At 32.9% G+C, this 26104-nt stretch overlaps 2 protein-coding genes across 12 annotated transcripts in view; one reads left to right on the top strand and one right to left on the bottom strand.

The window, feature by feature from the left end:
- LOC106785980 (spermidine synthase) overlaps positions 1-843 on the top strand; it is a 4880-nt gene extending 4037 nt beyond the window's left edge. For all 4 annotated transcript variants that reach the window (XM_014746908.1, XM_014746907.1, XM_014746906.1 and 1 more), the window contains 2 exons: positions 52-281; positions 404-843. In XM_014746908.1, the coding sequence (XP_014602394.1) occupies positions 52-281; positions 404-553 (380 nt within the window). In that variant the 3' untranslated portion in view covers positions 554-843. The remainder of the gene's footprint in view (positions 1-51; positions 282-403) is intronic.
- Positions 844-2304: 1461 nt separating this feature from the next.
- Positions 2305-25110, bottom strand: LOC106785978 (talin-1). Of its 8 annotated transcripts, none has more exons than XM_014746904.1 (15): positions 24789-25108; positions 19004-19141; positions 17828-17998; positions 17098-17499; positions 16675-16945; positions 16082-16585; positions 15642-15739; positions 14980-15068; positions 13531-13989; positions 11351-13164; positions 9223-11125; positions 8401-9147; positions 6745-6900; positions 4699-5337; positions 2305-4068 (listed from the first exon to the last, which is right to left on the bottom strand). In XM_014746904.1, the coding sequence occupies exons 3-15, from the start codon at positions 17964-17966 to the stop codon at positions 3391-3393; spliced, it is 7899 nt and encodes a 2632-aa protein (XP_014602390.1). In that variant the 5' UTR covers positions 17967-17998; positions 19004-19141; positions 24789-25108; the 3' UTR covers positions 2305-3390. The 8 variants fall into 8 exon arrangements, with proteins under 8 accessions (XP_014602390.1, XP_014602385.1, XP_014602384.1 ...); XM_014746899.1 differs by lacking the exon at positions 6745-6900 and adding an exon at positions 13323-13358 and having other exon boundaries at positions 2306-4068; positions 18996-19141; positions 24789-25106; XM_014746898.1 differs by lacking the exon at positions 6745-6900 and adding an exon at positions 13323-13358 and having other exon boundaries at positions 2306-4068; positions 19000-19141; positions 24789-25106.
- Between the last annotated feature and the right edge of the window lie 994 nt (positions 25111-26104).

Genomic DNA, 26104 nt, shown 5'->3' with positions numbered 1-26104 from the left:
ATATAATTTTCTATATAATGTTTATTAAAAAATTGAAATATATATTTGTAGGTCCAGCAGAGTGCCTTTTTCAAGAATCCTACTTTAATTTAATGAAAACAGCATTGAGACCCGGTGGTATAGTTTGTAGTCAAGCAGGTACCGCATGGATGAATTTGGATCACGTAGTTCAAACTTTTAAACATTGCAAATCTGCCTTCTCAACAGTAGATTATTGTATTGCTTCAGTACCATCTTATCCAACAGGACAAATTGGTTTTGTATTAGGTGGACTTGGTACAGTACGTATTTATATATATATATATATTCATATAAAATATCTTGCGCTTTTTGTTTTGAAAATACATCAAAAAAATGTTCGGGAGTTGTATAATTTATGAAGAAATATTGTTTCGTCTTTTAGGAAATGAATTTCAAAGTACCAACGAGGATATTTGAAGACGAAGAATTAGATAAAATGAATTTAAGGTATTACAGTTCCGAAATACACAAATCGGCATTCGTATTACCCAGGTTTGTCGAGAAATCTTTAAAACCGTACAGGACGACGTGAATACGGTGTTATTTTTTTAATTGACCTTTTTCTTTTTTAAGCGAATTAATTTCTTACTTTTCTTCTAATTTTTTATTTTCGGTTTAATATTTTAAATCTTCGAAAGATATGTTTCTATTTGTTTGTCAATACTAATAATTGCAATACAGTAACTGGAAAAAAAAAAACAAACAAACGCATTTCGTATTTTATAAATTAAATTTATAAGAAAAAAAAAGAAAGAAAAAAAAAAATTAACTATGAATAAATTGCTTCGTTTAATTGACAAAGCAGTCTGAAGAATATTAAAAGTCTTATTTTTCTGTTTCTATTATCGAAACTTAATCTCCCTTAATTCTCATTTATTAAAAGTGCTAATATTTTTATATATATATATATATATAATTAAAAACATCCTGTATATAATCTAGATTGATAAAATAATAGATTATCGCAGTATTATAATCTATCTGTGTTTTTTTCGTGTAAACACGAATTCTTTATTATAGTTCCTACATATTATGGCACTCTCCCACGTATATAAGTATACTAATTGTGAATAGATGAGTGTCGTCTTTGATCATAAATTGATAATATTGGTATCGTTATTTGACACTTGTACAACTTCGGAAGAGTTTATATTTATCAATTAGAAAAGATAAAAAAATAAAAAAAGAATACAAAACGTACATTAGTGATACAATATATTTATCATAATTATCGGACGTTATTATCAAACCCTTGAACTTTTTTATGATAACCGAAGAAGTAAAATAAATTACCATATCTCTGTGGATGGAAAACAAATAAGAAAAAAAATATATATATATACATTATATTAAACCATAATCGTGTTTTGCATAAGAGTCTTTTCTTCTAACTTTTCTGTTTCTGATCAATGTTATTGCAAAATTGTTGACACTCGTTAAAAAAACCTGTAACCATGGTGACAAATAATAATATTATTTATCGAAAGACTAATTAATTGCACTAATCGATCATCAACGAGAGATCTCATTGATGATAATAATAATAATAATAATTATACCTCTAATTCTTTCTTCTCTATATTTCTATCTTTCTTACAAAGAATTTTTTTAATGTTAATCTATCTACATATACGATTCGAAATATATTTACTTAACTATTTTTTTTAGAAAAGCAAGTTGCAAAGAAACATATATAAAAGAGAGAGAGAAAAAGTGGTCCATGTAATTAAAATTAATTCGATAAACATTTTATCATATTACTTTAATAAATTATAATTTAAAAAAAAAAAAGTTAAAATTTAATGTTAATATTTCTCTTTCATTTTATTTTTCATTATTAATAAATTCGAATTTATTTTCTAAAAGACCACATGAACAATATTATAAATAACATGGACCACCCTGTACATATACATACACACATATATATATATATGAAAGAGTTGATAAATGATAAGAACAAGCACTGTGTGAATAAAATATAAAGTTAATGCTAATTAATTAATTAAAAAAAAATAGAGTAAAATAAAAGAATTGGAAGAAAATATAAAAATTAACGAAAAGTAGTGTTACGTGCAAACGTCAAGCGTGAATTCACGTAAGCGTGCTTCGTTAACAAGACAAAATGAATGAAATATAATAATTGATATGTCGCGTTTCTTGTTAATTATTTTTCCTTAAGATATAATAAAGCTAATAAAATTAAAAGATATGCTAATAATAAAACTAAATAAAGCTAAAAGAAAGAAACTAATTGTAAGAAAAAACAAAAAGAAAAAAACCAAAAGCTAAAAACTATATCGCGGTCACCTAGTAAAAAATATTTCTAATATATATATATATACTATATCATCTATTTTTCGTGTAGCTTACTTTTAATTAATGAGCAACGTGTTATATTTGCTAATACGATTTTTTCGCAATTACATTTACAAGGCTAATTAATAAAAGCGCACGCGTTAATTATTATTTAAGGACACTTCGTTATATCAATCGATAATCTCATTCTCTAGACAAACACATTTTTTCAAAAAAAAAAAAAAAAAAGAAAAAGAATCTCAAATGCAATTGATTGAAATTTGTTAGTCGAAAAATATCCGTCAGTGCGTATTTAGTACTAACATTTTATCGGCTAATAAAATACGGTCACATACAAATAAAGAGAATGAAATAGTTAGGATTTCGTATAAAGGAAATGTATTACGCACACATACACATATTCATTATCCTCCTCCGCCCTCGCACAACATTTCTTATTCGTTAAACTCGCCTACGCAATTTGACTAATTTGTCAGAGCAATGATTCCGCAGTCAAGTAACACGCAGAGAGAAAAGATATTACTTTTTTTTATCTCTGTACTGTAAAAATACGTATTTTAATAATATGCCCATCGATCGTTCATCGATCTAAGGAAAAATGTATTTCGTTAATGGATTAAAAGAAAAAGAAAAATAAAAATAAAAGGAAGAACAAATAAATGCTTATGTAAAATAAAATATCTACAAGCGATCAGCAATTAATTTCTAATTAAATGTTACAGGTTTCATTAATGAGAGTTATAAGAGAGATGTTTGGAAGAAAAAAAACATTGGCGGAATGAATATAAGATCTGTTTTAATCAAACTCCCGCGGTATGTTATTTCTTTTTTAATTGTATATACCGATTAAGAGTTTGTTAATTCGCGATATTACACGATAATTTAAAATCTATCGTGTTTTTATGTTAAATTATATCATCTTATGATCAGGTATAGAAAATTGGTCAGATATACAATATTTGTTGTTTTTATAGACCAAATGTTAAAAATTGATGCGTTATCAATTATCCAATAAGGAAATAATAGCGATTAGGTAAACAGATAGATAGGTTACATTTGCACAACATAATTTTTGTCGAATGTACGAGTACACTTTTCGTATGACAATTCTCGTTCTTGAATATACGTGATAGAAGAACCTTTATATTTGGCTTGTCTGATGGCAGTGAGTCTACCCCTGGCTTCCTCGAGTTCACGTTCGATACGTAAGACCTCTGACCTTGCATTAATTTCTTGTGCTATGCCACCAACCATCCTACGATTAAGTATCAATGATCTATCCTCTTCTTGTTGTATAGCTTGTTGCGCGGCACGCACTAAATTATCAGTTGCCCGTTTAACTGCATTACCAGCAGCTTGCAAACGTTTCGTACTATCGCTGTCAGGATCAGCTTTGACCTTGCAAGCAACCAAAAGTTGTGCCGTGCTACTGGCCACTTGTTTAGCACTTGAAATTAATTTTTCTTCCGAACTGACACCTTGTACCAAAGCATTTGCAGATTCAACAAGACTGTGGGTAGCTGCGGCTACCATCCTTGCAGCAGAAATTAATCCTTCCGACCATTGCCCATCGTCCGAACTGGTCAATGGTGTTCGCGATACTTTCCCGGTTGCTATTAATTCTCTTTGAGCAGCACTGGCTGCTTTAATCAAAGCCGAGGTTGCCGCGGCTATTGATTTTGCCGCTTCTAAGATCATGTCATCGAAATTCATATCTTCGCTGGCTTCCTATTAAACATATATTAATATATAAAACTTAGGATTTTTTATAATTATTATATTGCTTGTCTAAGTGAAAATTGTCGCAATTTTTCAAACGTCTTTTTACAAAGAAGATATTACGAATCATAAATATTAATTAACAATTAATACACGTTCGCGAACGTGAATATATGCTATAGCATTCAAATTAAAAAAAAAGACGATTTTTTCGTATTTAAAATAAAATTCATTTCGATGTATGTCGATCATTCTGTTAAATTATGTTTTGCCATTTTTTTGCCAGCTGCAAAATTTCACACAGTAACTATTTTTAATTATTATCCATTTTAGGATCTGTAGCTTCAAGTTTTTGTAATGATTATACCCGTAAAAGTAATGACTAATTGATTATTTAATATATAATAATCTAACTTATCCCTAATAAAATGTATTTAATCAAATTTAGGATATCACAATTAATTTCAATATAAAATAAGAACGTCACTTATTTTTATCTTTTCACTGAAACCCTTTAAATGTCCACGCGAACGTGTTAAACGTTATTTCTAAAAATGACTCGATGCACCTAACACCACAGTTGTTTCTAATAATAATAATAAAAGCAAAAAAAAATACGAATTTGATTGTAAAATTTACCTGGATACTTCTTCTCGGTCTAAGACTGGCTAACTTCTTGGCAGCAGCGTCGATACTGGCTGCAGCACCCAACAATTCGTTCTCAGCGATTACGGTAGGATCGTCAGGATCAACCCAATCGTTTCCTTTCAATAATTCAGCTACGGCAACCAATTCCGTGACGCTTTGAGCAATTTTACGTGAGATCGGTGGAAGAGTATGTTTAGCATCTCCCGATCTGGATGCTATTTGAAGTATTGCCTGAAGTAATTCTCTGTAGTTCATAGCAACATCATGACCAGCCTGCAGTGTTCTGTCCCTTAACTCGGCCGTTTCCGCACAGTTGTAGGCGGCCCCCTTGCAAATCATCAGCATGTCGCTTATCGACTTCCTGCCCATGTTTGCGGCAGCTATGATGTCGTCTTGTTTACAACTGTTACCAGCTGACACTGCCTTTGCCGTTGATATCGTAATACTTTTGGTACAACGCACCAATTCCTCAGGTGTTACGCTATTTCTTTGACCCTCCGAAGTACTCAATGCACGAATTTCTTGAGCAATAGCTTCGATAGTTGATTCCAATGCACGTGTACCTCGCGTGTGTTCATCCTCAACAGCCTTAACAGTTTTCAACAATGATGTCACATTCGTCACCATCACCTAAAGAAATCGAAAAAACAAACGACACGTGAGCTTTATTATGATATTTCATTTATTTCATGTTATTGGAAGATCGGCAAAGTATCTTTTGATAAACGTTATTATTCAATCTAGCCAAGTTAATTCATGTATTTCCTTGTCTATTTGCTAAGCTGGTAATATAAAAAAAAAACAACAATAAAATATAGGATCAATTAAAAGCGTAGCGATGATATTATAATAATAATAGTAATAATAATGATTTGATTTTGTTAGCTGTCAATGATATCTATATATATATATAAATATATATAGCTTGCTTTTAAGGTGTTAGTTCTTGCTCGAGGTACCAGTCGAGAATTGATGGGGGTGTGTTCGTGTTTATTAATTTGCATGTTCTTTTTATTTGGTTTTATATTGTTTGCTTTTATTTCTTTCTCTTTTGTTTTTTGTTTTTTTTTTTAAATCGATGCCAACACAACAACAACAGCTCGCGAGTGATTTAATTAAAGAAAGGAAAATTGTCAGTGAGATTGCTTGAAGCTTACACACTGTTTATGATTATTACGATGTACGTACCCAATGTTGAGAAACGGATCAAGACTCGTCTGATGTATTTTAAATGGTTTCGTTAAAAATAAATAAGTGTAATACAACACACACATATATGTATATATAATCGTTTAGTTTCAATCGTTGCTTTGCAGAAAGTTGATAAGATTTGTATTACATAAAAACAGGTACAAGAGTATTTTAAATTTGATTTCATTTATCTCATAAGAGAGGATATACAACATTTTTTGTCTGTTTAATATTTAAAAGTCAATGATTATTTTGTATCTCTAATGTTAAATGATAACACGTCGTGTTATTATAATTTTTTTCTTTCTTTTTCTTTTTCATATTTTTCGTTGATTAGACCGCATGATACCGTAGATCCTAGTTCTTTATACTTTGTTCAATTTTCGGTATAAATCGTATTCGTAAAATGATTAAATTTACGAAAATTTGTCGCGTTAGCGCGTGCGTGAAATTATTAAATGCAGAGATAAATCGGTCAGTCTTATCTTTCAACTTTTTTTGAAATTTTTATTCAACCGTGTCCCTATTTATCTTTATTATTTTAAATATAAATATATATATCATAAAAATTCAGTCCTAATCGTTCAATTATCTCTCTCTCTCTCTCTTTCTTTCTTTCTATCAAATTATTTTTAAATTAAACAAAAAATATTATCAAAGCAAGCTGCCAATCGTATTTTCCGTACGATATAATCCAATTATATATTTAAGAAAAAAATTTGGCTTTAGTTTTCTTTTTTGATTATTACTAGTAAGGACTACCATCATCATCATCATCATCATCGTCATCATCATCCCTAAATATGATATAGGGGTTGTTTGTGACGTTTGTTACATGAGTAAGACTAAATCGGAAGTTGGTTGAGCCGGTTGATTGTTGCTCTCGGAGACGGAGAGCAGACGAATAAGTTCCTCTTCTTGGTCGGACACGAACCAATCAGAATCGGAGCCGCCTAGGTCGCTCAGTGGCACGAATTGTTGCTGCAGCTGTTGTTCTAATACCTAGCCAGATCGCCCAGACCAAAAGTCGTCAATGAAACGTCTTTATCAAAGTCCACCATAATGTTCAGAAATATTGTGACACAAAAAAATTAGAATATTGTTACTGACACGGCTACTAACTAAAAGAGTGGGGTGGGGGGACATCATTGGATTGTCGTTCTTCTTTATTAAGAAAAATAAAAAACATAAAAAAAGAAAAATAAATGAAAAGAGAGAATGTAAGAGTAGAATAAGAATAAAAGCGATTAAATTGATTGTAATTCTTTTGTTTTCTTTTTTTTTTTTTCAGCGAAGAAAAAACAAAATGCGTATATAATATAATCGCGCGTTACGTTTGTTTTTTTTTGTTTAAGATTAACAAACAATATAATAATATATTTAGGCAAAACAACTACTCTTTTGTAAAGATGCCAACACACATCAAATAATTACGCTTACGTTGATTCAAGGTGGACTTTAATGGCGTTCGTTATTACGAATTTTGGTCGAGACGACATTTATACGCGCGCGTATCGTTTTTTTCTAACCTATTATATTTTTCTACATATATATATGTATTGATTTTTATGTAATTTTTTTTTTCGAAAGTTATACGCGAATAAATTTTTAGTGATATATTATATAAGATCAATGAAAACAAAAATAAACTATCGTAAATTAGTTAGAAATGAGATAGATGATGAAAAAGATAAATATGTGTAAAGAAAAGATGTCAATTAAAGTCCACCCCAAAAATGTGTGTAAGAAACGTGATAATAATATAAAGCATCGTCATAGTTAGTATTGGTGACATTGATTAATTATTATTAATGTATTTCGCGTGCGTTAATTTTGTTAAAAAGAAGAAAGAAAAAAAAAAAGAAAACGCGAACGTCGATGGATGCAATTAGTCGATACACCTGACGATTGATTTTTTGTTCGTAGTTTCAGTTTTTGTTCGGTTATTTTCCCATTTACTACTTTCGTTAGATCGTTAGATCAACATACACATAAACGTGCTGTTAGAGTGAACCAAAAGTTCGTACGTATATTGTATTGTTGTTTCAGATATAGTGCATTTTTTTCTAAGTCAATAAAAATTTACTGCGAGTGAAATATTAATATAGAAAAAAAAGAAGTATAACTTTAAAAAATAAAACGTACGAACTTCTTTTTTGTTCACCCCAATGGATTAAAATATCGTTTAATAAAGAAAACATTGTTTTAGTCACAGATTTGTCTGAGTTTCCAATGCACCCTACTTCCTTTTGGAATATCGTTAAATAACATTCCACGTTAGGATGCGTGTCTCTCTCTCTCTCTTCTCCTCGACAAAGCTGCAGGCTCCAATAAAGTTAACATCGAATAAAGCGAGAAACATCAATAAGTTTGCTAACTAGTCCTCGTATTTTGTACTCTCTTTCATTAGGTGCAAAATCATTATATTATAATAGAGTCACAAACATAACGGAAAGGCATGAGAAAGTACAGAAAGATATTATTGTCAGATTATCTTCTTACCTTAGCAGAATCCTTCAAATGTGCCATGCTTGGATCGTTGATGGGTTTGCCGCTTGCAGCTTTGGTCGCGTGTATCAGATCACCTAACGCAGATGCAACATCTTTTACCGCGTTGATAAGCATCACCTGAGCTTCGGGATTTTGACTGCCGAGACTGGCTGCACCGTACTTCACCACTTCTGCTAATTGAACGATCGTAGATACTGCATTTTGCGCTGCTACGGCAAGTTGTTCTTGTGAAGAAGCTGCACCAGCAACCAATGTCTTCGTATCTTCCACCAAAGCTTTTGCAGTTTTCAAGATATTTTCACGATGATCGGCAAAGGTGTCACCTTCGTTTTCGGCGTGCAAAGTACCGGCAGTAGCGAACATTATGGTTGTATCTAAGTCACCGATTATACCGGATACCGTACTGGCTGCATTAATGCACGCCTGTGTACCACGTGAACCAGCCTGAAGTGCAGCCAACACTTGGGAAACTTTTTCCGTAACGATTTTGCTGTGCTCGGCTACTTCCCGTTGAATGTATACGTCACCTAAAGACATTTGACAAGTTCCCGCGGCACGTACGATGTCGATACAGGTTTGTCCAAGTTCTTGAACACCTGTTCTTAATCTGGTAGAAACGTCAGCGTTCGAGGCTGCAGCCGATGCACCTGAAGTATCACGAGCGAGTTGTGTATATTTGTGTGATATGTCAACGGCAAGGGGTCCTAATCTTGCTACGTCTGTACTAGATTTTGTCGACTGTGAAAATCAAATGAATTATATTAGAATTGTATTCGTATGTGATTAATGATATTAAGAGGATAAATTTCTTACCATTTCTTGGGCAAGTCGTGCAATTTCTTTGGCCGCCTCGACCATTCTCGTTTGATAATCAACATAAGAGTCAACCGTATCAATTGTAGACATTCTATGATCTTCCAATCTGACCATAGCTCGTGAGATAGTATCGATCAATCCTGTTACAATTCCGTTAGATGTCGAAATAGTTTCCAATGTGTTCTGCAATTCGTGTAATGCATCTTTCATAGATTCGACAGTTTCATCAACTTCTGCGTGGAGAGAAGTTGCATTAGGATTTCCTCCGGATTCTTTGGTAACGTATATCAATTGTAAGGCTGATTCAGCTACGGTTTTGGTCTGGTCTAGTAATACCATTTGTTGTTTCGAATGTACCATATTTGATGCGGCCCCAATGGCACAAGATACCAAGGGCTCGCAATACAATGCAACCTGATTTACGGAATGTCCAACATTTTCAGCTTCGTATTTCGCAGCATTGCGCAACGGTTCCAATTTCTCGCGCAATTCGCTCGCGCTACTTTCCATTTGATCGGTGAAACCTTGCACGGTGTTATCGCGTCGTGGCATTAAAGCTTGGGAAACGGCGCTCAATGATGCGGTATCCAATTCGCGTATTCTAGCTGAAAGCTTTTCTATACCGGCCTCGCATTCCTTTTGACCCGGTGCTTTGTCGCGTATTGATGCAACCAACGACTTGATCGAATCGCTCACGTTCTTACTGTTGTTGGCTAACAATTGCCAAGTTGGCGGATCTTTCGGCGATATGGCCAAACTTTTCGCAACTTGTACCATTGCGCAGGAACCTTCGATAATAGCTTTTCCAGCACTCGTGATTGGTTCTTGCGCTGCCCTAGCGGCAATGGATATTTTAGCTGGTTGACTAGCGAATTCCGGGGAACTCGCAAACGTGCAGAGATTGTCAATAGCTTCCAAAAGTGGTTTCACAGCTTCCGCACATTTTTCACGATTAATCTCAGAATAATTACGATCTAGTGCCTTTATTTCGTTGACCAATGAAGCTGTGGCGTTGGCGACATCTTTCGCGGATTGTACGAAATGACGTTTGGCAACTGGGTTGCTGGTTTTACTGGAAGCTTGACGACAAGCATTGCACAATGCACTGGTATGTTTAGCTATCATCGTAGTAGCCGATACGACTTGTTGTTGACTACTCGTTGGATTACCGAGACTTTGACAACCCGTATGAATGGCTTGGGCAGCCCTCAGAAATTGTGCCTGATCAACGAGGCCAGGTTTTCCAGCGACAGATGTTGGATCGCTAACTCCTACCAGATATGCCGCTTGAGCAGCAGCTTCGATCAATCCACAAATCGATGATGAGACTCCTCTGACAGCTACGGAAAACTGTTCGTGTTCCGATTTCTTAGCATGATTTGCTATACCCGTCATACCATCTCCAAGACTCTTACTCTTTTCCATGACGATTTCTAAACACTCGAAGTAAGACGCATCGGAAATAGGCTCGCTGGGATTATCCAAAAGTGATGCCATCGATTGAATATTTCTGATAGCGCTGTCGCATTCGTTTTGTCCTGGTGCCGCTGAAGTGCATACGTCGACTAAATAATTGATAGAATCAGTTACCGCTCGGGCAGCAGCAGAAAGTTGGTTCTTGGCATTTGGTGCACTAGGATCGGCGGCCACTGATTTAGCTGTTGTCAAAAGTTTGCTCGAAGTCATGCTCACGTTTTTCAATGAAACCACCATTTGGCTTCTGGTTTCTACGGTGGTCTGACTGGCCATCTCCATACCAACGCCTAATAGATCTCCAAAGGCATTAGAAAATTGTTTGGAAGAACTTGCCAATTGTACGGGTGAACGAACCGATGATACGACGTCCGAGGAAGCATCGTTCAAATTGGCAGCTGCATTGTTAAGATCGCTTTGCAATTGTCTGTACAAAAAAAAAAAGAAATGAAAAGAATAAAAAAAAAAAAACAAGAAGATGAAAAGAATAATTACATTAATGTTGCAATATATTATTCCGGTGCACATTCATAGTTAAGATAAAACTTTTACACGTGCAGTTATTTCTCGAAGGTAGATAATAAGTAGAACGAGGACAATAAGTATTTATCAGTTAAACATAAGGCCGTATAAAATTCCGATAAAAACTTACCCATAATTCTTATCAGTTTGAGGAAACTCATTCATATTAAGAACTTGACTCATGTCGTCTATCGTACGAATGGCATCGTCTACGTCTCTCTGACCAGGTAAACAAGAAACGCATTTGTTCAAAGAATGGGACACTTCTTTGGCGACGGCAGCTAAATTGGCTTTATTTTCTGGATTATCTGGATTTTTCAATGCTCGTCTGGCTTCTTGTACGAGATGCAGCGATCGGAAAATGACGTCGTCCGCGGTCATTAATACTTTTTTCTGTGTTTCTGGTTGATTGGACGTTGCAGCAACACCACGAACGGCATACGTAAGATCTTTTAAGGCCGATGCTGTTTCCCTAGCGGCACTTCCAGTGTAATTTTCGTTTCCTTGTTTTGCAGCTGATAAAAGTTGCGCCATAGCATAGCCGACATTTTTAGAAGTCGAACCAAGTCGTAACGCAGTAGTTTCCGTAGTTTCTTCGGGTAATGGTCTCAAGGAAGCAGCTTCTACAGCTTGATAAAATTCTTTTAATTCGTCCTTCAAACTATTTATCAATTCTTCGGCAGCATCTAATTCTAATCCACCGCAAGCATCCCTGGCACGTGTAACAGCTGATCTTAAGTCAGCCAATGAAGAACCAAGTTGTTGAGAGGTATGATTCAATTGCATTGCCGATGCTTGATCGTTAACCGTAGGTATGACAGCTCTGGCAGCTTTAATTACGGCAGTACCCGGTTGCAAAAATTGTTCCGCGGCGTTAATCAAATTTAATTGGGCAGTAGGATTGTCCGGTTGAGCTTGCGTACCTTTTACTCCAGCGACCAAATGTGGTATATGTTGTGCCATTAATCTACACTCGACGTTTAATTCCTCTTGACTCGCGTGATTCGTATTGTGGTGTACCGCTCCGGATGTAGCAGCGATGCACTGTGTTGCAGTTGACGCCGCTTGTTTAGCGCAAGCTTCCAAACGTACGATTAATTTTCTACGCAATGCAGGAGTTGCCGCGACCGTGGTCGCCGTTCTCAATTCTTCGGCAGCTTGTCTGAGTTGATCTTGCATTTTGGCGTCGTGCGGACTGCTCGTACATTGTCTGGCAGCTTCGACCATTTTCGCGGTAGCGTCGGCTAATATTTTCGCGGCAGCCAAAAGACGTCGCTGTTGTTCGGGATCGGATTGTTTCTCGGCTTCACCTTTGATACTTTGAATCAATTGTGCCGTAGCTTGGCCAACGACCCTGGCCTGCCTGACCATTTCACCGGCATCTCCTGTGCTAGCGAAAAGTTTATCGGTTGCTACGAAAATCGTTTCAACTGCACCTTCCTGAATGGATTCCTTCGCTCGTTCACCTCTAGTTGCTGTTTTAATATGATTCAAAAGATCGTTCAACGTTCTACTGACTTCGCTTGCCGCTGTACTCAATTCTTTCAACAAGTTTTCATCGTTACAGGTCTCGTTACATACATCGACCAAACCCTCGACAGCTTTCGTTACTTCTCTAACTGCGTTCATCAATTGCGTTTGACACGCAGGCGAGTGCAAAGTAGGTGCAACTACTTTAGCGCAAGCTACCAATTGCGAGGTGGCCAATGCGCATTGAGTCGCAGCCGATATTACTTTGTTTTGAGTAGCCGAATCCTCGCAAGTAGCCGCGATGTTTTTCGCTTTCAATACCAAAGCTGCAGTCGTATTGGCTACCGCTTTCGCTAATGCGAGCAACATATCTTGCAATTCGCGATTCGAATCATTTTCCTCGCCGATGGTGGTCAATACTTGATGAGAAGCCTCGCCAACTCGAGATGCAGCGTTCAACAAGTTCTGCCTTGGCTGAAAATGAAAGTCAATCAAAATTAGTCCAAAAAAATCAATCACTTGTCAAAACTTATGTTATTACAAATAACACAGAGACGTAAAACATTAACATTTGAAATAAATATTAATTATCGACAAATTAAATATTATTTATCGCGAATTTAATTGCTTACGTATTGTCCATATAGAGTAGAAGTTATGTAGAAAGGCTGCAGGTAACAGAATAATATTTCATTTTTGTATCGATCAAAGGACAAATACCGACATCATTATCATCATCATCATTAAATAAAATGACATTGTATTTCATATTTATTTTCTACTATCGTTTATACTTATTGTGACCATCCAAATATCATTCGAAAGAACAATTAAACTTACCTCTTTAGTTTCCGGTTCTGTTGCCTTAAGTAGATCAGAAAACGCTGAACATAATTTTCTTGCCGCGTCGAGCAATCTTTCTCCGGATGATTCGTCATCCATCAATGCAGCTATCATTCTTACGCCTTTCGTCATTTCAGGAAGATTCGTGGCTATGGTTGTTATTGCTGCACCAACTGCAGTATGGTCGACGTCATCCGCTGGGCCCGAGGTCAACGTTACAACTTGTGCCGTAGCAGCGTTCATTGCTGCGATCTGCGAGCCTACGTTTTGTTTGTGCGTATCTATCGTTTGTTCGATCCATTTTAGGGATGCTGGATCGGTACCGAGTTCTGGTAATTGTGCTTTAGAAGATAATTCCGTTTCTGCGATATTGATCACCTCGTAACCAGCTGTTATCGTTGATAGTAAGGCACGTTGTGGTTCCGATAGGACGGATGTTACTTTTGTCTGCTGTACCTGTATGTGTTTTTTGTTTTGTTTTTTTTTTGTTTTTTAACAAAAATATTTTACATCTCGTTAGAATTTCGTCTTTTTGACATTATAAGAGAAGCGTTTATATATATTTTAATTTTGTTCTTTTTTATTTTTTCTACTTAATTTTCATCGCGAATATACGCGACACAAAAGTTTATCCCGTGTTAGAATTTTTTTTCTGTTTTTGTTTTTTTTTTGCGAGCAAACAAATCGAACACTGCGTAATAAAAAAATAATAATAAAAATAATCGGATGCATGCACGATAAATAAATCGTAATGTAAATGGAAGTAAACAATATTTGACGATGATTTTAATTCGATATTTTCGTTGAATAACAAGCGGAGTTGCGGAACTATAATGTAAATCAATGAATAAATTGTAATAATACGCGTATTTCGGGAAAATTAATAGAAAAATTGCGCATAACTAAAAATGGGGAAGGGGGGCGGGGCGGGGCGGGGGAGCATCGTCGTGTACCTACTCTGTGTCCGCAATAGAAGACGTCTAGCATGAAAATAAATTTAAATTTTCAGTTAGTTTCTTTAAGATTTTTCGTATGTTTCTATTGTTTTTTTTTTTTTTTTGTTAATTTAAATCTTTTTTCATTACTAACTGTTCAAATATTGAATATAATATATATCATATTCATAATCATATATAATATATCAATTGGGTACTTCCTGTATAATCCATGTGTATGCATGATGCTCTTCACCTAAGTTATGATGTGTAATTTATAAAACACAGAGTAGCTGCTCTGCTAACGCGAACCATCAACAACAATTACAATAAAATTGGAACCGAGATGGTTTGATTGGATTTATCGAAAAAAAAAAAAAAAAAAATCAAATCAACGATTGAAGAATTTTAGCCTAAGCTTTTTCAAAAGAAAGAAAGAAAAAAAAAATTAAAATAAAAGAAAAAAAAAAAAGAAAAGCTTTCTCTCGAAATTTCTTTCTAACGTTCTTACCATTGGTGGTGCATGTGCGATGTTGACTTGTCCGCTGACGGTTGTATATTGAGCGCCACCCATGTGACCAGTCCCATATGGTCGAGCCCCTATAAATTTTTTTTTCATGCAGTCTAACCTATGATCTTTTGTCCCATATATACAATGAACAATTTGTCAGCAGTCTATGGTTGTTGTGTTGTACATTATCGTGATATACAATTCACATCCTTCAGTTGAGAAAAAATTATATAATAAAAATAAAAAAAAATAAAATAAAGTAAAATAAAAAAGAAAACGGAGAACTTTTTGAAAACTACTGAGAGATAATTTACTTATGAAGCCATTTACAAAAGCTAGCCTTTTTTTTTTTTTGGGCTGAAAATAGCCAACAACTATACACAATAAAAGCTTATATATTATGTACTATATGTACAAAATTATAATATATTTATATATAAAGAATTCGTACGTGCATGAATTCATTGTTTCCGATTGAAATATTTTTGGAAACATAGAGTAAAGAAAAATAAAAAGAAAATAATTAAAATAACAATGAAACGCGTAATCGCTAATAAATACGTTTAATCGTATTATTAATATAACGCTAATTTCTCTAACTATGGGACATCGACTGTATTGACCAATTTTCAATAATGTTCATAATTTTTCATTGAACTTACCATCACCACCGGCTCTTATAACTGCAGGAATTGCTACCGAAACAGCTTCAACGTTTCCTTTTCCAACGTTGCTAGTCTCGTGTTGCATAATTGTTGCTCTATAAATAAATAAATAATAATAATATTAGTTAACAAAAATAATATCTGATTTTTCGTCAAGTTTCTTACTTTTTCATGGCATTAGAAGTAAGCCACTTTTCATGTTCGTATTTTTGTTTTCTCAAAAATTGTTCCATTTTATTTAAACCGATTTATCATACACCGATACACTCGAATATGTTACACTAATAATGACAGAATATTCTGAAGTATTATTACGATCTTCTCACTATTCCTAATCGATTATGACATCATCAAACTTGCTAATTTTTCTTGTTAATATCAATTATGATATATTCTACTTAATAAAATTGATTAACACGTTTAAATGTAAAACTTACTTCAATGGTGATACGCTATCTTCGACCATAGTTGATCCTTCGTCTCCTTCGATACCGAAATGATCTTTGCCCTTTTGTTTCTTCAAAATAATATCGATATAACCAGCGATAAGTTGTAATATTTGTTCAGCTTCTGTAGTTTGTACGCTGTAATATTGATCGGAATAATCTCCGAAATCAAGGGTGAACGTGTTCGGGGAAGCTCCCCAACGTCGAACTGTCGTCAATGGCCAAGTTTTTAAAATTTCTTTAGTCTTTTCGTCCAATCGTAATACCGAATCTTTCGTTACACCGAGCAAACGTGGCACGAGTTTATTTTTACCCTTCATCTTTTCTTTAACCAAGAAAAATGTTACCCCATAAGTACTCAGTGATCTGGCAGTTTTCGTATACAAAACTTTGGCATCAAGTTCGGACAAACCAACGTGCTTTTTGTGCTCGGCAAATACTTTCTTTTCTATACCTTTTACCTTGACGTAAGATGTCGGTAAAAATTCTTTCAAACTATTAAAATAATTCATAACATTTGTTAATATATTATTTCAAATTCAAAGATATGAATTAATTTAAGATCACAATTTAAATAAACTTACTCTAAGAAACCTGGTTTATGTTTATCTTCCTTGTGATCACCGAATTGTATTTGGCATTGAATTCCTGCGAATATGCATGCCTTTTCTTGAGTTACCGGATGTGTACCATCTAAAATTGCATCCCTCGCTTGGACATACAAAAGTGATAATTGCAATGGATCCCTACTGTCGATGTTTTGATCGGAGAAGAAAAATTTTCTTCTCAATAATACGGTTTCCGATTCGTCGATACCTTGTTCGCGAAGTGTTTTACTTGGATCTATCCAATTAACTATAAAACATCAACAACAACAACATAGAATGAAATAAAACAAATTTTCTCGTTTCATCTAATACTAATAAAATTGAAAATAATTTGTACATTTTAAGTTTTATTATTTATTCATATTTTTTTGTTGGTTTTGTTTTGTTATTTAAATTTACCTTCGTCATCTGTTTTAAGTTTCTTCCTCAATTGATCCATCTTAGCATCTCTCTCACCTTTGTCCTCCTTTCTCCTTTTCAACGTGAGCGTACCAAAGTTACCAGGTTTCTGATTTTCCGTTTCTTCGTCTACCAATTCCCGTACCAAAGAATACTCGTCGTGGTTCGTAATACCAATTTTCGTGCATATAACAACCATTAAATTAGCGACAGGTTGACTGTCGTCGACTAATAATGTTTTCAATGTTCCATCCAACATCCGTACTCTTAGAGTTCGTAGTTTACGACGATATTCCAATAAATCACCATTTCTTAAGATATAATAATCGAGATTTCGTACTGGTTCTAACCAAACACCTTTCTTTACGTCTTCGTCGGCAAAGAAAAGCCCATAATCTTTAGCTAAATGCAAATTAAATTATCCTTTTTTTTTTTTTCTTCTTTCAAATTATAATAATAATAATAAAATTAAATAAATAAATAATTAAATACTTAATAAAATAATTAAATAATAATAAATTATAGAATTATCGATTATCTTATTAGAATGAATCAAAAGTTCGTGGATTTTATTGCAATGAAACTTTACTTTGGAATTTTGTTTACTTTGGAATTTTGTTTACTTTGGAAATGTTAATTAGAATCAAAAGAAAAAAAAGAAACAAATGCGCGAACTTTTGATTAACCTTAATAATATTGATTAGTCAATTAAATAATAAAATAAACTCACGTTGTCCCATGTTACTGGCCTCCGCTAATTTTTCTCTTATTATACGGCATGCATCGTAAACCGAGGTACTTGGATCGAATTGCATCATCTTCGTTGCATTTTTCTCCGGAATGGAGATGCGTAAAGATAAAGTTGCCATTGCGAATGTGTTCGCAACAAGAACGATTTTCTCTGTTTAAAATGAAATTTACTAGAGAGTCATTTTATTATTAAGTAAACGCATTACAATCAACGATCTGATTTAACGATTGAATTTAATAACCATTAGTAAGTAAATATAATGCGACAACACTGAAGTAGAAAATTATAAATTCTAGCTTGTTAATTTTCATTGAAATCATTTCATTTTTCAATAATCAAAACATTAACATCAGCAAAATTACACAAGTTTTATTTAATATAAGATAAAAAACAACAAATTTGAATTTGTTACTACGAAAGTTAAATATATGCACACCAATTTCAAAACTATCATTAATTTAACAACCGTGTCAGCTTTAATCTTTGAAATATAAATCATAAAAGTAGAAAATCGTAAATTTCTCGTTTAAAAATTCACCTCTAATATTTAATATAATTCATTTATTTTTATTTTTATTTTTTTTAAATATATAACACACAAAGCATTAAATATAATTTAATTAATGAGTTGAAATTTTCAATTAACACACAACTAAAACATATCCCAAAAGAAAAGTTATAATTTTGTTATTATCAAAATGTCCACACACGTGTGTTGCACAGTGTTGGTGTTGTTATGTTGACGACACGAGTCAACTTATACCGGAGTCAAACTATTAAAAGTTTAATGATCTTTACGTCACGTAAACCACGCAACATGTTTTACAATTAAAAGTAGTAGAAAGAGAGAGAAAGAAAGAGTAAGCAAAGGCACGCATATGAAATAGATGTGTGACGTAGTGTGGTGGTGGGTAATAAACACTTTCACGCTTCGTTTGGTTTTGCATGTGAACGAACTAGCAAAACTGGGAATAACAGGAAAAGGAGCGGACGTGCATCATATTTTAGGTGTTATTTAAACGAGATAGCAAGTTTAAACTGTCTGTGTGTATTCTAAAAATGCCGCAAGCGATATTTACAAAAAGAAAAGTTAAAAGAACACAGAGAAAAAACAAAAAAAAAAAAAAAGAGGACAAAAATAACTCACTCACTCACACTTTTTTTTTCCTTCTTCCCTTTTTGTTTATTTCTTTTTTGATACGTAATTAATTACTCGTTATTCGTTTATTGTAAAGAAATGTTGTCGATTCTTCGATTATGATATCACCAATCGGACCACTATCACACTGGAATCTATTAAATTAAAACATATAAACGAATAAATTATCGTACAGATATAAATCGATTAGAAAATATAATAAATTATTAAAAAAAGTATACATTGAGTGTGTCACCGAACGTGATGTACGTTTCAAAATAATTCGTAAGATTATATTAACATCGTATGACCAAGAAAAAATCTTGCCCGCATGGTTAAACTAAATTAACGGGACAAATGTAACGGTAAACAAAACGTTTCTTTTCTTTTTTTTCTTTTTAAATCGCATGCCTAATTGTATTTTTTTTTCTGCATTCTGATAAAGCATCAAATTTTATGTAAGAAAAAAGAAACTATTGTATTATGCAGGACTTCAAATGAATAATTGAAATTTTTCATTATTCGTTTTTATTCGTTCGAGAAATGTTTTATTTTTCGTATAAAAGCATTGTTACTCTTAAATGGCAGATAATAAAGTGAATGATCTTGAAGAAAAGAGAATAAGCGAGGAAAAGCAAGGACGTTTGCAAGTATATAATACATATACATATATATATATACTGTATAACGAAGTTATCGACATTGTACGGGCGCCGATAATGGCGTCGCGACGACTTGGCGCCATTTTCGACGCTTCACTGAAGACGACCTAAATAAAAAATTTAAAAAAATAAAAAATACACATTTTTCGAAATTGCATCAAAATTATTTTACTCACACATAAAAATATATTAAAATAACCTTAGAAGAAAAGTGCATCACAAATTGATTGTAATTATGCATTGGTGAACAAAAAATATTCGAATGAGCATGAAATTTTTTCCAGGAGTAGTTTTAATTTGGGTAGGGCTGGGGGGAGGGATTGGGCGAGAAAAGAAAGAATATTTGTTTTGGAGAAACGCAACGAGAATTTTTCTTTCCCCCCCGAGTCGTATATAAATATAATACAAACAAGCGGACTGAAAGCAGAAGCTTGTTTCATAGTTAATTTTCGTGAGAGAGAAAGATAAAATGCACGCGCGCGTATGTACAGGCTGATTCAAATAACCATAACAAGGCGTATTTTTTTTCTTATTTTGTTTGTTTTGTTTGGAGTTAGCATTAAAAAAAAGAAACAAACAAACAAACAAAAATAGGGTAGAAAAGATAAATGAGCCGTTTATTTTTAAAGTGGCATAAGTCACTTTTTTTTTTTTTTTAATTGAAAATAAAAGTTGTAATTAGTGTTGCCATTAATTCGGTTTTTTTTTTTGAAAAAGTGACTTATGCCACTTTCAAAATAAACGGCTCAAATGATTCTGGGTGGAGCACCACACGATCATATTTTATTCGCGAATGTAATATCGCATGATGTCAAATTTACCGATCATATTTTATTCGCGAGTACGATATTGCGTGTGAATTCTCAATCATATTTTTTTGCCCCCGCATAGAGAAATATTGCAAGGATGCGTGCGAACGAACTATGATCGTGAATACGTAGTCCCCCCAACCAGAACTAGAACACCATACGTATTTTTCTTCCAGTATTGGGTTTTTTTTAAACTTTAAAGTAAACACAAAAATAAATCGCAAGTTTTACAGTCGTTCGAATCGATGACATTTAAAAAAAGAAACAAAATATCTCGTCAATTGATCATTTTACTTGCGTGTTTTTTTTACTTTTTTTTTAGAATGACGCAACGAATGATTGCAACTTGCAAGAGAAAAAAATGTATTTTATACATGTACAATGTATTTATTGTACAAATATATTTTTATTTTATTTTAGAAAAGTTTTTCTATGTCTTGAAAAATTTGGTTCTAGCTTAAACAAAAAAAAAAAAGAAAAAGAAATGAAACATCAGGGTGAACCAAAAGTTCAATGTGTTTATTATGTTGTTTTGAATAGTGCAATTTCTTTTTAAGATCAATAAAATTATTTTACAATATGCAAATGAAATAAATATTGATAATAATTAAAACACGAACGAACGAACGAACAAACTTTTGGTTTATCTTAATAATATATAGCTCACACATTTTACGGTAGCTTGAACAGCCAGTAGTTTGAACGTAAATACGTGTATCTGCCTTGCGGACACTCGACATTTACCAGAGAGGAAAGAACAGAACAGTGTGCTCTTTAAAAGCGTATATGGTTTTAACCTCTTAAGTGGAGGCGACGAGCATGCTCGTGGAACACAGAAGCATGCATGCATACTTTCGTTGAATGAGTATGATGATGGATGTATCCTCATCACGCATAGACTACCGATTGCTATTCCGCCTGTGTAAATCACGAAAGACAGTGTCTTCAAGAGAGAGAAAGAGAGAGAGAGAGACAGTTAATTATGGCAAAATTCCTGCTAACTTCTTCCTTTTCACGTGCATTGTTAATAACACTCGTTAAAAATGTATGTTTATTTATTGTATTTCTTTGTTTTTTTTTTGAAATATTTCTATAAGAATAATATAAGTAATAATAAAAGTATAGAATTCTAAAGAAAACCAGTAACGTGTGTTCAGAATAGTACCATTTATTTCCTTTTATTGAGATAAAACTGTAGGAATAAAAGTACTTAGAAAACGTAAAAGCAATATTTCAATTTTTCCGACAATTTAAATTTTTCATTTAATTTTATGTCTCTTTTTTTTCCAGCTTTTTTCATAACGGCAATCTAAAAGCATGAATAAATTCAAGTGACACAAAATTATAGACGATATTGTCTCTTTTATTAATTGCATTGCAGTATTAAGCTGCACTTTTTCATGATAAATAAGAACATTCATTCATTCGTTCATTCGTTCATTCGTTCTTGAGTTTTACTACTAATAATAATTATCAATGGGAAGATTACGTTTTTCCAAATCAAATATTAATAGTATTATTTTTATTCGATTTTCATTCATTCGTTGAATAATTTTGAAACATTGACATATGATATATGGTACTGTATAATAAGTAAAAGAATAAAATCAATATAACAGCTAATAAACGTTCTACTTGTTTCAATCTTTCTTCATTAATAGAACCGATAAAATATTTCAAGTCTAGTGTATTTTCTTTATCGAATACGAGGGGCAAAGATCAGACGTATACGGATGATCGTAATAAATAAAGAATTGCATAAATAACTGACTCGAGCGAACCGATTTAACTAACTGATTCTAAACAAAGGGTTGAGAATAAATGTTGGCAACCAATAAACAATGTCTCAGGATTTTCAATATTTTAAAAATCTAAGGTGTCAACAAATATTATAATATATTCAATAATTTTCATGAAATATTATTTATCAATCAAGCTAATATAATGAAATATTATAGAATACTATAAATTTCGAAATTACTTATTGACCAATCAGAATAACGACACAGACAAAAATGTGTTCAGACAATTGGGTATAATAAATATGCAAATAATATGCAAATGAAGAATGGTTTGCACGATGGTTTAAAAAAAATTGATCTCAAACGACAACTCATTGTCAGTGTCTGTTCCCATCTTGTCCTCGAAATGTAAACGGAGCGTGTCTTTAGAATAAATATCTCTTCTACGATGATATCAAATCGGCACACGATTATGCATCATCGTTGGCAGTGAGTTCTGAATTTAACAAGATGAACATAGTTAAATTCTTCTTTGAATCTTACGTTATAACATTCGTGGAAAGCTTACGTATACATTCAAAAGTATATATACATTTAAAGGTATATACTTTTGAGTCTGCTGTGTGGATCTAATTACATGTTCGTACGTATATGTGTGTATGTGTTTTACGTATATGTAATAGAATGTAGCATTGTTCCACTTACGTACGCGAATTTTATTCTCTTATTACCATTTTCTGTTTCAAACGTTTTCATGTATGATATATGTGTTATACTTATGTATATATACGTGCATACATAGTAAACACATATGTTGCATGTATGTTAGATACTATACTCATGCTTCTATTTATAAGACTTAACACCGGAACTTGACTTTCTGTCTGCACGAAACTCTACGAATTTACGCAATAATGTTTTGTCACCTTTTTTTTATCTCTTCGTCATTTCAGGATGTTTGGAAAACGTGGTCGAGAAAATAAGAATGCAGAATTAAAAGTATTTAAACGAAAACTAATGTATATGTAAATTTAAAACTGTAGTTATCTTTTATCATGGTATATGATTAAATATTTGGAATTATTTATCTGCGTTTATCTTTTGAAATATATAAATGTATATATTCATTTAATATTAAATAATATGATTTCAATAAGTAGAACAAATGTAAGATAAATTGAAATAATTATTGTTATTTGTTGTAGTATAAGAAATTTCTTTGTAAGAGCATTGTCTTATCGTTTTGTTACATTTCTTATTATTTGATTTTTGCAGTACTTTTTTTTCCTAGATATATATTTTTATCATAAGTATGATAATATTTTAGTTAACGGTCATGGTGCAGTGACAGTACTAGTTCCCGCTCGATCATTAAAGTCAAGCAGCGCTGGGACACAGTTTAGTATTTGGATGGGTGAACCGCGCTTTTTTAGGAATACTGTGTGCTGTTGACGCAAAGACTCAGTCTAGTTAATATCTAAAGCTGGTCCCAAACCCCATATAAAAAGGGGTTCGAGGGTGAGGCTTGGCAACTTACCCTCGGTAAAAACAATAAATCGTTCTTAGAAAAATAGCAATAAAAAAAGCTATTATAACAGAAAAAAGTCTCTAATAAAAAAAAAGGAAGATAATTAATATTTATTTGTCGTGTATCAAATAATAGTTGATTTTAATTATCTGTAAATAGTATAGACTTTAAATTACTTAAGTTATGTTTGTAAATCTATAAAATAGAAAAAACCTAATAGAAAAAATGTAAAATTAAAAAAAAAAATTCAAATACGTACTCAGAATGAAGAACTTTTAATTGAAGTTCTCTCTTATCTTCCTATATTTGCTATATCCAATATACATCCACTCATAAAATAAAAACTTATATCAACAAAAAGATAACTTACACACAGAAAAACACAATAATAAATCACACACACAATCACGTTTTCACAATCAATTTCTCTCACACAAGCATCCGTTGTCATTCATTTTAAGATCACAAAAAAGACACGAGGTATAGACAAAAATAAATGTTAGAAAATAAATATACAGTGTGATCCAGAGAAACGTAATAAGACTCCTCCACGACTCAACGAGATTAAGAAGAAAAAGAAGAAGATAAATAATAAGAATAAAATTAAGAAGAAGAAGAAGAAGAAGAAGAGCTGTCAATTCACCACGGTACTGTTGTGAATCATGTCTATTTCGGGAAACACCCGTTGGATGTCCCTCTGCTCCCTCATACAGTTACTATATGTATGTTCCATAATTTTGAGGTTAGTTCGTTCCAAGTAAACGAAATTAGTAATCAAAATTCACAATAATAATAAATTACAAGTTCACAAAGGACATATGAATATAAATTTTGTCGCGTTGCAATGATTTAAATATATATTTTTTTATTTTCGAAACCACAAGGAATAAAATATCATCGAAAAAGTTAGTAGTACGCCCATTTGTTGAAGTTTCTCTCTCCAGTTGAAAACTAACCGAATCGAACGAATAATTCGAATTAATTCGAATTTAAATATCATTAAAGTGGGGTGGGGGGAGGGGAGAGATCGAACGAACTAATGGAAGTTAACTGTTACTCACTGTTTATAACTAGATCCACAAAACACGAAAGGGTCCTCTCTCTTTCTAGTTTTTTTTCTTATTTTCTTTGCAGATATTTAACTCGCCAACTCTGAACCACGACAGACAAGTCCGACGACAACACTCGCGACTCCGCCGTTCCGGTTTCGATCGTTCCTGGCCTTCTGGCATCAGGAGCGGCACGAACGTTACGTTTTGGTGGTATCTTTGGCACCCTACTTACTTTCGTAATAACATTGGAGTTGTTTTCTTTTCATTTCTATCATAAGAATTTTGATAAACTCAAAATATACTTTTGTAATATTATGTAAAGTAATTCACGATGAAATATATGTTGACATTTAAATATTTTTTTACGATATTAACGCATCGAAATTATTGTCAATGCGTCATTCTTCTGACTCAGTCATTATTCAAAGAAAAATATCGTACGTATATTACGATATATGTATTGTATTGTAATAGTTATACGCGTTTTTAAACGAACGTGAGTTCGTGCTCAAACCTTCGTTATATTCTTTTTTCAATTTTTTTTTTGTTTTTTTAAATATTTTCTCTTACTCACACAATTTTAGTCAAATAAAATTGATCGTCGATTTGTAAGAAGAAAACTAGATCTGTGTGTATTATAAAAAAAATCATCATACATCACTGCGAATATACAAATAGCTAATTCAAATAAACATTGTTCGTATGGAGCTTCGGTAAAAAGGGAATTGCACGTGTCGTAAAACATTAGCACAACGTTAAACTTATAATCAATTTGTACGAATAGAAATCTTTGAAATAATAAAGAACAATAAATAATCGTTGTCTTAGAAAAAGATAAAAGAAAAACAAAAAGAAAACGGTTATTGGTTAGTTAAACGTTAAAGTATCTCTCGTGGCAGCGATAAAAAGATGTTTCCCGTGCGTTAGAACGAACGAAGGAAGGAAAACCATTCCGATGGTCTTTTTAAAAAGAATGGCGCGCGATCGAGACCGCGCCAAATTTGGTCATGGCGGCTTTCATATAAAGAGAGAGAGATAGCTTGGTTCCGTAGCACGCAATGATGCAATGTAAAGTTATACCGTAACCAGTTTTCTACCTCGTCCTTTCCTAATATTTCTTTCTTTTCCCGTAACTTTTTGTTTGTTTTGTTTTTTTTTTTTCTATTCAATTTATTATTTTTTCTATACACAATTTCTCAAAATTTTCGAAATTTCATATTGTTCTCGTAGTAACGACTACGTGATACATGTACAACAAACTTATACATGAAAAATAACACGAATATAGGTACCGTGCTTAGTATATTCGATCTTATGAAACTCAA

The sequence above is a fragment of the Polistes canadensis genome, unplaced genomic scaffold (assembly GCF_001313835.1).
Source record: "Polistes canadensis isolate GaletaPanama2010 unplaced genomic scaffold, ASM131383v1 scaffold_60, whole genome shotgun sequence".
Taxonomy (NCBI): domain Eukaryota; kingdom Metazoa; phylum Arthropoda; class Insecta; order Hymenoptera; family Vespidae; genus Polistes; species Polistes canadensis.
This window is presented reverse-complemented; position numbering and strand designations above follow the sequence as displayed.